Source organism: Porites lutea, chromosome 7 (assembly GCF_958299795.1).
Source record: "Porites lutea chromosome 7, jaPorLute2.1, whole genome shotgun sequence".
Taxonomy (NCBI): domain Eukaryota; kingdom Metazoa; phylum Cnidaria; class Anthozoa; order Scleractinia; family Poritidae; genus Porites; species Porites lutea.
Window position 1 is genome coordinate 11,876,724 of NC_133207.1, and position 14,304 is coordinate 11,891,027.

At 40.6% G+C, this 14,304-nt stretch overlaps 1 protein-coding gene across 1 annotated transcript; it reads right to left on the reverse strand.

The window, feature by feature from the left end:
- Nucleotides 1-668: 668 nt before the first annotated feature.
- Nucleotides 669-6,433, reverse strand: LOC140944156 (uncharacterized). Its single transcript, XM_073393284.1, has 4 exons — nucleotides 6,335-6,433; nucleotides 5,006-5,075; nucleotides 3,278-3,478; nucleotides 669-1,127 (listed from the first exon to the last, which is right to left on the reverse strand). The coding sequence occupies exons 2-4, from the start codon at nucleotides 5,061-5,063 to the stop codon at nucleotides 988-990; spliced, it is 399 nt and encodes a 132-aa protein (XP_073249385.1). The 5' UTR covers nucleotides 5,064-5,075; nucleotides 6,335-6,433; the 3' UTR covers nucleotides 669-987.
- Between the last annotated feature and the right edge of the window lie 7,871 nt (nucleotides 6,434-14,304).

Here is a 14,304-nt window from a genome sequence, read left to right on the forward strand (position 1 = left end):
AGATATCAGAACGAGCTTTAATTCGCAGACGATCTCTACAAATGGTTTAGACGATGCGTGGCCGGCTGGAACGTAGGCTAAGGGATACTTAACGTCTAATTTCCTGTAATTTTGAGTTGGTCTTTCGGTTTTCTTTTGGTTTAAATTACGTCGTATTAAAGCCAAGATCGTGAAGAATCCTTTTCTTGCTTGATTTTGCTATCTTCGATTGGATGTTTCACGGCCAGTCAGTTCCAAAACTGGGTTTCAAATAGTCTTTTCACTACTTTCAGAAAAAGTCGTTGAAGGAGAGCGAAATGAGAAAGCCGGGCAATGTCACTTAAGGCTTTTACAGATGTCTGCCAACTGTCTTTATTTACAAGCGAGAGCCACGTGTAGAAACTTTGTGATTGTAGTGCGTAAGACGCCATTCAGTTCGTAACGCGCGCCGAACCTGGTGTGGACTGGTAAGAGTTTCCTTAGCGCGAGCGCGTCCCAACAGACACTGTGCACTAAACCGCAACTAAAAGTGATAAAAGCCGCGTCAGAGTATGACGAGAAGGGATAAATTAAAGGGAAGAGATCTGCTTTGTTTAATCACGGTTCCCATCAGTATCCAAGTGCTTGTGTTGTCATTACCTCTCACCTGCCGTTCCTCTTATGAAATGGGGGAAACGAAACAACAACTGAAAATTAACATTTATTTTGAAAAGGTATTCTTAATTTAGAATATTATGCAATTGCCCAAGTCTCTTCCAACAAATTCATCTTGTCTTCTGAAATTTTCATGTTAATTATATTGGAGCATATTAACATAGTGAACCTTATCGTTTTCGTTTTAATCTTCGCTTTTTTCTAAAGAGCTATTTTTGACTCACGTACTCGCCGGCAAAGGTATGTAAAACTGATGGTGGAATGGGGCGAGACGGAAACATCGTAGTTGGGAGACAAGAAGTGAACTTTGGTTTTCCCATAATATAATTACGCGTTAACATTTCTTTAACTTGTTCATGTATCGTGTTTTTTTCTGTGACTCCATATGACAAGAGCTACCCCTATGATCAGTATAGCCCCACCCGAACAACTGGCCGCGATTATCGCTGTCTTCTCTTTCTTGTCTGCCTCTTCGTTCTCATCGTCCTCGTTATCTGTTGAGAGAGAAAAACAATCAAAGAAGGCTGCTTTACTCTTCAACTACTGACCAGCTATGTCTGTTTTATTTTTCATCAGTTTCTATTAGCAAGTGATTGCAAAGCCGAAGTATTCAGTTTATTAGATAAAGAATCACTGAGAGTGGAGTCATCCACCTGCATTTGGGATCTGTGCGACTGTTAATTTCATTACTACCCTCCGCACAGCGCGCTAAACGCCGAATAAAGTACGCGACAACAGAATGGAGTGTGACTCGTGCTGGGTGCCTAATGGACAGTAAGGACCAGCGCTTTATTAACAAAACATACAAATTTTATCAAATACGTAGTGACAACATAGTCGGGATAACAATGCAGAAAAAATACATAACAATTACAATTCAATAATATTCAACAATAACTAAAGATAATCTAAGACTCAGTGTCAAAATTATTAATAAATCTATAATAAGATCTACCTGGACACGCGGACGTGAAGCAAAATGTGAAGAATGAAATATGAAATAGTGGAAATGAAAAACAACAATGAAAAGATCAAGACAAAACAAAGATTTAAGGCTAAGAGGAAAACCTAGGAAAAAACTGCATAGCAATGATGCACTGACGGGTACGAAAACCTGGAATAAAAAACCCAGTGGGACAAAAAAAAACCGGGAACGTACTCCTCGATTGAAAGCAGCATATCGAGCTCCGAGGATTAGAGCTAAACTAAATTTAGTGATATTAAGTTCGGTAACAAACTAGCGGCCGCCGGTCCAAAAGACGAGATGGCTCATCCTCTGTGTAAAAATCTGTGAAACTCACGAGTGACGTAAAACAATGAATACAAAGAAGCGACTGAGAAGTCAACACAATAGAGCCAAGGAAAATAATAGCTAGAAAAGAATGAAAAACTTCACAGGTTTTTACACCGAGGTAAACCCCCCCAAAACGCTAATACATCGATATTTATACAAATATCCATAACACGTCAACAAACATAATTACGTAATCTTATTGTAGAAAACTACAAAAGGAAAGACTCTCACCGTCGTGAGAACAATGCTACGAACCGTAACTCGATGTTACGTAACACGATGTTACATAAAAGCATTTGATAACTTGACTGAACTGGAACAAATTTAGTCAGCTTTTTTTCTCATAGTCGTATTTTATTGACTTGACTTGGTCAAGAGAATGATTTAGCTTATGATTTCTGTGCTTTGTATCGCTAATTTATTTTGTGCGTTCTTTCGATAACTGCTGGCCACTGCTTAAAAGAAATGTAATGTGGCCCAAACGGCCCCGAACCATTTAAATGCGCGTTGGTTATGTTTTTTAATCGGGTTTTTCGGCAGGAGTGATTTAACCGATTTCTATAATTTTTGGCGTCCTTAATAAAGAATGGTCGAACTTTAAGAAAATGCTATATATTTTCTTATAGGTATAAAAACGTTTGAGATATCGGCGTATGTTTAAAACCGCATTTTTACGAAAATTGTCAATAATTTCAAAACCCTAGGACAGATTTTTCCCTCACTTCGGCAAATAAGCCTCAGAGCTCTCTAGTTTTATATCTGCAAGTTTGAAGTCAATCGTGACCGTAGAACTCGCTGCACAAACAGCAGGTCAAATTTAGCCTTAAAATGCAACGCTTAAAGTCCTAAAACATTTGTAAAAGTTGACACACAAATAGAGGACAACTGCCGACAGACTATCTCCTATCTGCAAGGGTATTCTTGCCCAAAGCTTCAGTTGCAAGAAACTGAGTAATCAGAAAATTCGGGGCAAGATAAGAGAATTTCTGTTTATCAAACTTACTTTGTATTCTTTATTAAGGATGCCAAAAATCATGGAAATCGGTGAAATCATTCCTGCCGAAAAACATGATTCATAAACATAACCAACGCGCACTCGCATATAAATAGTTTCGGGCCACCTTAAGTTACATACCGGACTTTATTCCTGACTTGTTTAGGGTGTCCTCTTTGTCACATTTAGGTTTGGTACCTTTTAAAACTTTCTTTGTACTCAAGTGCGCGTTTGCTCGAGCCGAGGCCCCTGGTGGTATGGACTGAAACACTAAACCGGAAAATGTGGATTCACTGATACCGTTCAGTGAGACGTAAGTAAGGGAGGGAGAAAATTGTAAATACTACTTTACTCACTTGCTGAAGTGGTGATTGGAGGAGCGGTCGGTATGCTACTACCAGCAAGAGCTGTGATTGTTGATGAAGGTTTTAAATAAGACGTCTGATAATGAATGATTATTGAATTAGGGGAATACGTGGACGCAGCAGAAGCGTTAAGACTTGCTGTTTGGTTTAGAGCAACAATACTTTGCGAAGGGCTAAGTAAAGTAGATTGTCCTGGAGAGAATAAAGAACAAAAACAGAGTCTGAATTAATTTTTCAAGGTTCCTTGTAGATTTATCAGGGGTTCTTGGATTCTGTTTTTTTAGTAGCGACAGTAGCAACCCAGGCCAGTCTGGGTAGTCTGGCCATTTTACACCAGGGCGGATAAAGGTTGGGCGGTGAAACGAGCGCTCCGCTCTTCATTTAATGTGTGATGCGGAGTAGGACTGGCACGAGCGCTCTTTCCGCGCTTCCGGTGCGCTTGAAGGCCGGCGAAATTTTCCTTTTTGCAAACCGGAAATCCTATTTTCTTTCTGTAATTTCAGGCTACAATGTTAAATAGATAAATTCGTTTCATAACAATATCAATAAACAGTTTCATATGTTTGTGTCTGTACGTCTAAAAGTCAAACTTGTTGGTCGTATAATGCCAAAATTTGAGTTTTATTTGAAAGTGTTGAATACCTCCCCATTCCACTAAATATCACCTAATCGTCTTTCACCGTTTCGTTTGCAAAAGCTTAACACTTCTTAACCTCAATTTTTACATATGTTAAAGGGGGATAAATTTTATATAACATAACAAAAAATTAGATTGATATATATTAATATAGTGGCGTTGTACTTGTTCAAACTTTGCTTCTCGGGTGCAACGCGCCATGGCGATTCGCGCAATGCGTTGCAAATCCGGCAACCGCATGTAAACAAAATTTATTGAGGTTAGTTGTAAGGTTTTTTCTCCGTTTTTCTCTCTAAAACAAAACAAGGTAAACACTAAAAACTGAGGGGAAACTAATTTTGAAGTTTCGAAGTAACAGAAAGACGTATGAGATGTTTTTTTCAAAATTAAAAAGAAGGATGATGGTGATTGAAATTAGCATAATTTCACCTTGCACGAGCTGCACGCATTTATAAAATACACGTCATCTACTGCTGTCTTTTAGTTTTGCTAGGGATGACATGGACGAGATTTTCCTTTGTGTTTTAGACAGTACTTAGTTGTTTTTGTTTTGGAATAACATCGACATTGGCGAGTAGCAGAACGAAAATATAATTCAGTGGTAGAGTCATGGAAGTAATAAAAGAAACCCTTTGAAAGAGATGTTTGTCTACTCCAACTAAACCTCCCGCAAAAAAATAGCAACATTTGCCTCTCGGAGGCAGCGTACCAGCACAAAGTAACGAGGAAGAAGTGCAAGAAAACAAATCAAGCTGCCATAATTCAGTGGCAGCAGCAGTGTCTAATGTACAAACCACATCGCAAGCCCTGACCGAAGTCGAAAACAAGCGACATTTCTAAGCAGTGTCCCAGTCCACTGCATCACACCTTTTTGCTCGGACGCGCTCGTTTCACCGCCCAACCTTTATCCGCCCTGTTTTACACTGATCGACAGAAAAAAATGCCCCCGCCTGTAAAGGATAAAAATACGTACGGGCTGGGCGACTACCACGTCAGGAGAATGGCGATATACGGGGCTCCTGTATTTTACCGATTCTAACTTAGTTACTTGACTACACAAAGTGAAATATTTTCTCACATACCTGCTATTAAACCAATACAAGAGACAAGAACATTAATAACAGCTATGGGAAGTGCCATCCTGAGTTTAATCTGTTAAACGGATAGGCAGGAGAAGAAGTTCAGAATAACAGTTTGAGGTTCAATAATTGGCTGGCTTTTAATCTGTCACATCTAGGAATAGTCCTTCATTTTTCTGAGAAGGAGTTTTTCTTGCCGCGCTTGCGCTATATATGCCCGACTGATCTCCAGAATCTCTTCACAAGGAGCGACATGTTGTCACAGGAGAAATACAATTTACACTGACACGCTCATCACACTTAGCTACTCTGACATAAATGCAGCTTGTCCATCCCCACAAATAAAAAATAGATCCGAATACATCCGCCAACTAGGTATATAAAATTCTTTTTTGATTTAATGCGCTGAGCTCAGCAGATCTATTCGATGAACGGTGACAACATAAACGCTTACAAAGGTGAAGTCAGTTGCCATTCTGCATTCTCAATGAAATGCGGCCTGGAATACATAATCTGATAAAATCCATAGAAGAAGCGCATTTTTTATTTTCTTGGTTTTTTTTCTCGAACTCCTCGAGGGATCTTTGTTGCTTCTTGTATCAAATCTCTTTGGTTACGTAACAAACGGGTGAATTTATCGCCGGGGTGAAATTTCAGAAATTTCTCCGCTTAATATTTCATATGCCATCTTCAACTCATAGACCAGCTTGTTTCATGTCCTATCATAGATAGTAATTCATTAGAAACAATTCTGCTTTGCTAACAGGAGGCTGAGTGATTTAAAAAATGGGTCACGCGAATGACGACATCATTGAACCTGGTTTCAGAGCCGGTTTTCTTTCTTCTTTCTCCTCATACAGATCTGAACCACCAATAGTGTATGCTGAGTATATATGGACCTATATGGAGGGCCACAGCTCCCTGACAGGAGTTCTTTATGTTTCGGTGTTATCGAAATAAATGAACTGGCCGGCTCTTCGGGCAATCTTAAATTTGTGATATAGATTAACGTATTCACAAGTTCAGCATAACATGTACAGCTCACTATTCCGCGGAAATTAAGTTATTTCCAGAGCTAAAATAACCCAGAGCGAGAGAGACGAGAGGCAAACGTAGATACTAAACCGGCAGAAATCAAATAGCAACCATAAAGTAACCCGAATTCAGTGATGTACATCAGTCGTTTCGTTTTAGGAAGCTTGAGTGGCCTTATTAGCCTCAGCTGTTGTAGCTTTCATGATAAAATTACGCTCGACACTTTTCGGTTGTATTGTGATATTGGAGAAATTGGAATGAGTTTGTTTTAACTGAGTAAACATGTACTGGGTTTACCTTAGTGGCTTTGATCAGCGTCGTCAGTCTTGATGACAGAATTCTCTTAAATAAGGTAAGTTAGCTTGCTTTTGCTCGTCTTTTGAATTTGCATATAAAAAATGAATATTTAATATGTTTTTCTATTATGGGAAATAAAGCACCCGCTAATTCATCCATAAAAGCATCATTGTTAAGTGTCATTGTTCCATGCACATAGTATAAAGTATAAAGGGGTCAGTTGCCACCCAAGCCCCGTCCACACGTATCCCTTTTTATTTGAAAACGGATTTTTTTTTTGCCCGGTTTGGCCTAGCTACCGTCCACACGTATTCCGAGAAAACGCTCACCAGAGTGAGGATTTCTGAAAACGCTGGCTTCTCGTTTACTTGTGGCCGGACAAAACGGAGGTTTTCGAATGCGATGTGTACCCATTCTTGTCCCCAGAGCCACTCGGCTTAATTTGTAATCGACCCCTCGTTTCCCGACCACGTGACCAAGAAACGACGGGCTCTGGGGACGAGAATGGATGTGTACCACATTTACCACTACTATTACGCATGCTCCGTGAGGGATGCTATCGTATTTTCATTGTTCAGCGTTTTCGTATGGACGGGCGAAAATAGATCAAAATAAAAATCAAAACCGTTCAATAGATAAAGCCCAGAATCTGGGAAATGAAAGGTGGTATATATACAAAGACCCTCGCCAAGATTCAGGTCAGAGGATTATTTCGTATACGAGATATCAGAAGAAATGTTTTACCCAAACGTATGGAGACGCCATGCTCGCCTGGATGAGCTCCAACATGGCGGATGGAAACTAACAGAAACATCTGTTACCGAGTTTTGCTACAAAAGCGTGAATTTATTCTTCGAGAAACTCATAAACATTAAAGTAATACTTTCTCTAATACATGAACTGTTTAGACAGCAAAATTTTCTGAAATAAGTCATTTTTTTAACCTACATGACAGCCCTCTTGGCCGTCATGTAAATGCCGCGTCACGCAAAAGCTTAGAAATTCAAGCGTACTCTATCACAAAACCAAGAACCCTTTTGAAACGAAAATTTGTATGAAAATTAGTTTTCAGCTGCTCTAATGCATCGTGAAAGTAAAATCTCGGTAGGATCGATAGTTTTTTAGTTTGAATTTTAGTGACGTCATGATAAATAAAACGAGGCTAAACTTATAAATAAATGAGGTAGCAGATTATTTTCCTCTTTGATGTGTCGAGAGAGGAGGAAGATCACTGTTGGCTTCATAGTTTTGGCTATCTCCACCATTTATTCAAAGTGTTGATACATTAGTAAGTGTACTTATGAGAATACTTTCACTTCAACTGTAAAGACTGCTCCTACTGGACATGAGAAATTGAAACTCACATTTCTTGTTAGTGTTCCGAGACACCAAATAATAGTACAGGTCTTTAAATGACTACTAATTAACTCCGGCCGCAAAGTCCCCCAGAATTGCAGAGGGCTCTACAAGGCAGCTCTGCTATAATGTTTTACATCTTCTAGCACACCCTTTCTCGCTCTTTAGGAGTTCTTGACAGCCCTCTGATGCTTGAGAGATGGTTGTCCATAATAGTTCCCATCCTTGATAAGGTCTTCTTACCCAACCTCATTCGCTTGGAGACGGAAGTTATTGTAATACTTCCAGGCACCTGCCCCAACAATAGGGACTTTAAGATCCAAAGACGCGACAGCAACGAGAGCGTCGCTTAAAAAGTGAATTTGCGTCCTTTCAGTCTTTATCGCGATTATTCCCACCCACTTACTTTGTCAAATGTAGGCGAACCCTCCTGAAGTTGAATTCCAAGGGACCATGTCTAAGTTCAGAAAGAGAAATAAAATTTCGTCGTTCCTTGTTTACTTACTCCATAAAACGCGAAATTAGGCATTTTCACGTCGTAGTCGTGCAAAAACGGCAAGGAAATGTGTGATGCACGTGCAAAGTTGTTGTTTTGCTTATTAAACCTATTGTTTTTTTTTTGACGTTCTAGTTGCTGCCGCGTCGTTGGTCTTAAAGTCCCTAATGTCCAGCTAGGAACGGTGTTCTCTTAGCATGCTGACACAAGGCATCCCCTGTCAGAGGAATGTGATCTATGTCTCTTTCTTTGTGCGTGAAGAGGTCCTTGCGCCCGTCATTAGTGACCTTAAGATACACCGTTTCAGCCTACGGGTACGGGTGAGGGAACACGTTTACCTCGTAGTTTTATAAAAGGCAACCACTATTTCCCAGATGTAATAATGGAGTAACCATTCTACCCGGTAGCCTACCAGTTTTTCCCGGGTAAGAGGCAATCTACCCTCATTTACGGCTACATATACGTGTACAGCTAATTTATCCGTACCCGTACACGGAAATGGTGTATCTTTACCGGCTTTGCGCGATCGTAGAGCATCAGGAACAGCTGACATGTGACATGTCAATTTTATTGACCTATTAAAAAGCTTATTCCCGTACTGTTTTTAGACTACTGTACACTTAAAGTGTACTTGTGGCGAGAGAAAGAGTTTCATGTACTGAAGAAAAATTTTAAGGTTTTTCATTTACTGTACGCGATATATATACATTCCGGTTGTTATTAATGAGAAAAGTAAGGTAGACTACGAGTAGTCCCCCATTTTTCCTCAGGGATAGTAGAGCGAGCGAAACGCGAGCGCGCGTGAAAATCACTCCACGCGAGAAAAGGCGACACGCGGCGTGGAGAGAGAAAAATGATTTTCTCTCTCCCCGCCGGGTGTCGTCTTTTCTCGCGTGGAGTGATTTTCACGCGCGCTTGCGCTTCGCTCGCTCTACTATCCCTGAGGAAAAATGGGGGACTACTCGTAGTCTAACAGTAAGGTGAAAGTGAAATACGGTCATTATGGCCCTCAAGTCATGAAATTTGAGTCTACCCCGGTGATACGGCTAATTTTTTTGGCCCATTAGCGACCGTATTAACCGGGTTCCACTGTATAGGAAAATTTAAGGAAGCTGCGAAGACAAAAGCAACTTTGTGACTTTAAGACATTTTTGACAATCAAGCCTTGCTTCTTGAGGGAATTAAACGGGTCCAAAACATTGGGAAAACTCGGGCTGCTTTCTCTATAATAATATCTTCTTTCCTTTCATTCTTTTGAGCTTGTATATGAATCACATTTCTGGAAAAATATTTACGAAGCTGTGAAAAGTTACTTACAGAGCTGTAAAACTGCAAAGGATACTGGTCCATTTTCCAGTATTACTGGAAAATGTTACCTGACCCGATTGTACACAGCCTTCCCAGCAAGTAACAATGTAACAATGTACAAAATTGGTGCCATATAGAACTTAATATTATCTCATTTTATGGCAATGTTCATTCCAAACTGAGCCTTGTTTCCATGCTCACGTGACCCTTCTTAACTTTTTAAATCTGCAGGGCTTTTGTTACCCTTTTAATTTTTTTCGTGTGTATTGTCTTACGATTGTAAAAATAGGCGATGCTACAAATGTTCTTTACTAGCCTCGTTTTCATGCTGATAGGTCACGTGACCGTTTTTAATCCGACAGATTCATTTTTTTCACTTCCCCTTTGATTTTATTGGTTTTTACTATTTAACATGCATAAATTTAGAGTTAATTAAGAATAGTTTGTGGCAGCCTCGTTTCCATGCTTCAATCGTGGTGCAAGAAATTAAATCTGCTGTATTTGGAATTATGGGATAGATCTCGATGGGGTCCATATCGGAACCGTCCATATCCCATATTGTTTACTATGTCATAAACTATCATTGTGCCAAATTTGGTGCTTTTACCATAAACTCCACAATTCTTGTAAAATTTTGCACGAATCTGCTGGGCCCATTTGTTCGAAAGCCGATTAGCGCTTAACCCGGGGTTAAATTTAAACCGGGTTTCTTTTCCTCGTGTTCATAAGCATTTTCTCGGATAATTTTCTCCGCTATTTTTAGAGCCTCCAATCATCAACTTGTAGACAGACAGAATTAAAACTGAAATGCTTTTTAAACTTTCAAATCTGAATTCAAACCTCGCACTAACCCTGGGTTATCTTAACCCAGCTTTGAACAACTCGGCCCTTGACGATTGTGTTTGCGTGTGTGCAGAATTACAAGAGAGCTTAATCTCTCATCTGGCAACCCACTATATGGTTTCTTGCGGTCCGTGAATAGAATAATAGGAAATACCAACTAGAAATACACCAACAAAAGACACCAATATAACGCGAAAAATTTATCATTCATCCCGATTTAATGATAAAAAAGCCTTCAGGAAATACATTCGTCACCCGATAACTCGAACCTTCTTGGAAAATCGAAAAAAGGTTGGAGTTACCCTGCTAGCAGAGTCGCTTCGATCTTTCCTAGATAAGTCGGGAAAGAGGAAGCGACTCGTTCCTTCCTCTTCCCAACTTATCTAGGAAGATGGAAGGAGACTCTGTTCGCAGGGTAGGTTCGAGTTAGCGGGAGTTCCAGTTATCGGGAGTTCGAAGCAAATTAATACCTGGAAATAGGAAAGTGGGATGGGAATGAATGCAAGTAACATGCACACTTTAAAATTTGATAAATACACAGTGCTGGACACTGTACTTAAACTGGAAAACGAAAAAGTAAAGAAAAAGAATACATGGTTGTTAAAATAATTTCAATGTTTCGGACTGCAGTACACTTTTTTCGACTTGTCAGGCGCTTATGACATGGTTCGAGTTATCGAGGTTAAATTTATGTAAAAATGATCCGAAGGGTTAAAACAAAAATTTCTTCGAGTCAGCGGGAGGTTCGAGCCGTGATCGAGGGTTCGAGTTACCGAGGGTAAAATTATAGTAAATCAATGAAGGATTTTGGTTCGTGTTAGCGCGAGGTTTGAGTTAGCTAGGGTTCGAGTTATAGGGAGTCGACTGTAAAAAAATTTTTCCCACAGATTTCAGCCATACGTACGGGCGTATGTACATATATTTAAGGTCTCCAATAGGTTTTTCGGGATCCAGAATTTCCCTTAATTGAAGCTCGGGATTTGGGATTTAGAGGCAAAATAGGGGCGAGCATGCGCGCGAGGTTGGGGAATTAACCATCGGGATTACGAGATTGCACGAAATTTTGGTTCGGGATTAAAGGGACAGGTTCATGGTTCAGCGCATGCTCATTTATGAAAATGCTGTTTTTCTGCTGGGACATGCTGTATCGTCTATGCAAGCAATATGATCATGTCATAACGTTGGTAGTGTTGGCATAATCCACTAATTTTTTCTGCTATTTTAGTACTTCTCCATCCTACTTCAGGTTACTCTGAAATACACTTCTACTGTGAAATACACCCTGAGATCGCTGAGATACATGTGAGTGGGATTATTAACCGATAGAATTAATAATAAACTGGAAAAAAGTAATTTAAATTAATAAGCATGCGCTTAACCGTGAACGTGTCCCTTTAAGGGATTGAAGGACCCTCTATATAAGCTACGCTCCTGCAAGGTTTTCAAACCAGCAAACCAGGCGGCTTTTCATGAATCATGCAACCTTGATTTATTCAAGGACAAGTAGAGAGAAGTGTGGCGTCACGTTACCATGGTAGCAAAATTTCTGGATCACAACAATAGGGAGTTTTTGCTACGGTGACGACGAACAGTACAAAAGCAATAGGTTTAGACTGGTAAAAAAAGAAACTTTTGCCTTTTTTGTACACTTCTTAGCCGTTGTTGCACGATTGCGACATGAAACTTCCTAATTTCAGGCGTTCGCTTTATGGAGTTGGTGTGCACAATACAAAAATTTTCTTTTTCTTTTTCTATACTTAGATACGGTCCTTTCGGATTTAGTCCAGAAAATTTCGTCAACATTTGACAAATTAAATGAAATTAAACAAAATCGATGAAGTGTGAAACAGTGCAAATCCACTTTTTAATAGCTTGAGAAAACAGAAGACATTTCGCAACACCACGCGGTGGTTTCCCGTATTTCGTGGGGAAATCGCCGGTCGCGTCGCACAATGTGTTTTGGTTTGTTGTTATCCAGAAATTTTGCTACCATGGCAACGTGACGTAATGCACCAGTCAAATTACCCTCCCCCACCTCCCGTCCCAGGATATACCGGTAGGTGGGGATTGGTTCTGAATAGCGAACAAAACCTGACGAATGCCCCATCAGGTGGAGAAAATTTTTATGGAAAATAGCAGGAATTGCTCACGCTCCTCCCCCCTCCCACCTTCCCGGAGAGGACCGAGAGAGCGGCGGAAATCGAGCCTAAAAGAAGTTTGTGAACCTTTGGTCACCGTTTGTTTTTAAACATTAATCTTTCCACCATTTTATGATGTTGCCTATATTTTAATTTCCTCGTCAAGATTGGGTTGGGGGGGGTTGTCATTTTTTCCTTTGGTCAAGAGGGGGGGATGTCAAAAAATTCTGTATGATGCGGGAGACATCTTTAAAATTTTGCCCCTTAAAAAATTTCCTCTTTCCCTCTCCCCCACCTTTAGCCTTTGTAAATCCATACTGTAATTCGATGGATTTATTCATTTGAATAACAATAGCAAGGATTCCATAAATACGCACCAGGTCAAACTGGCAGCTGCCATCTTGGATTCCACGTGGAGTATTATACCCAGAAATCTTTACAAGAGCAATGGCCACCATCTTGGAATCCCCATAAATCATTGCAGGAAGACTGGCCGCAACCTCGTCCCCAGGGCTTTTCCCTCAAAAAATGGGTGAGGCGCCCCTCCCCCCCCCCCTCATTTTTTTTAGGGAAAAGCCCTGCGGAGGAGGTAGGACTAGGAGCTATCTTGGATATTTCATCGAATCCCGACCAAAGCCCCACATCCCCACAGACAGGAGCGACAAAAACGCGCGAATCCTCCACCTATTTGGGACTCGAAGAGCTGCCAATAACGGACCAAATCCCTACTAGGGCCCAACATATCCCTGGGTGGGGGGGGGGGGGGGTCGGGGTTTACTTTTCTACTTTGACTGGTACGTGCATAATGAATCGTCCTCTCTGTCCAGTTTAGGAATATGTTGGATGCGATTTATGATTACTGACCAATCTAAATAAAAGTCGAAAGTGGCATTACCTTTTGAGGGTTCTTTCTAATATGCACCCATGTTAATCAGCAGGGTAGGGTAATAATAGGGGATTTCATGTAACACAAGATGCCAAGGGTAGGGGAGTTTTTCGCAAGAGCTTGGAAGATCAACGTAGTCTCAGACTGCCATCCTAAAAACATTACTTGGAGTTCTTAGGGATTGCTTACCCATTTATTGTTGAATGTTAGTTTAAATGGTGCTTGATTTTGGGAGGAATATCTCTGTACAAAGTGTAGGACATAACTAGATGGGAAATAAAGACTGTGGGAGCGATACAATCAGGGGCCCTCTGATTGTAATTTATATCATCTTAAATCAAACAAAATGTATCCCAGGGGAAGGGGTATTTGACATCAGTCTTTTCCCCCTGGCACAGGGTCCAGAGGAGATGTGTTCGTCGTTAGAACATCAAAACCCGTCGAAAACCTCTGAAAAAATGGGTGATTTTGATCGCGTTCAGCGTTTACAGTTTCGTTACACATTCTATAGACCGCAAGCCAAGAGAATGAGGGCTCGCAAGATCGGCTTACAGTATAAAATACTTATAAAATACTTAAAATATCTTTTACTGGGCACTTCGTGCCTCGGTCGCCCTTCGGGCGACGTGCCGTGCGCCAGCGAGGGGGTGAGGACAAAACATGGACCAGGGGTCCATGGACCCCCTCTTTGGACCGGGTACATGGAACACTTTCATGGACTGGGTCCATGGACCCCCTGTCATGGACCAGGTCCATGGACAGTTTTTTTTTATTTTTATAAGAAGGTTTTGCACCAGGTCCATGGACACTCATAAACAGAAATAGTGCCAAAAATGATTTGACGAGACACTGTCGACCAATGCTCACGATTGATCACAAATATTTAGTTGTGCTTACATGAGGTACACTCTGCTTGCACATGTGCAGTCGCAAGACTGTTAAA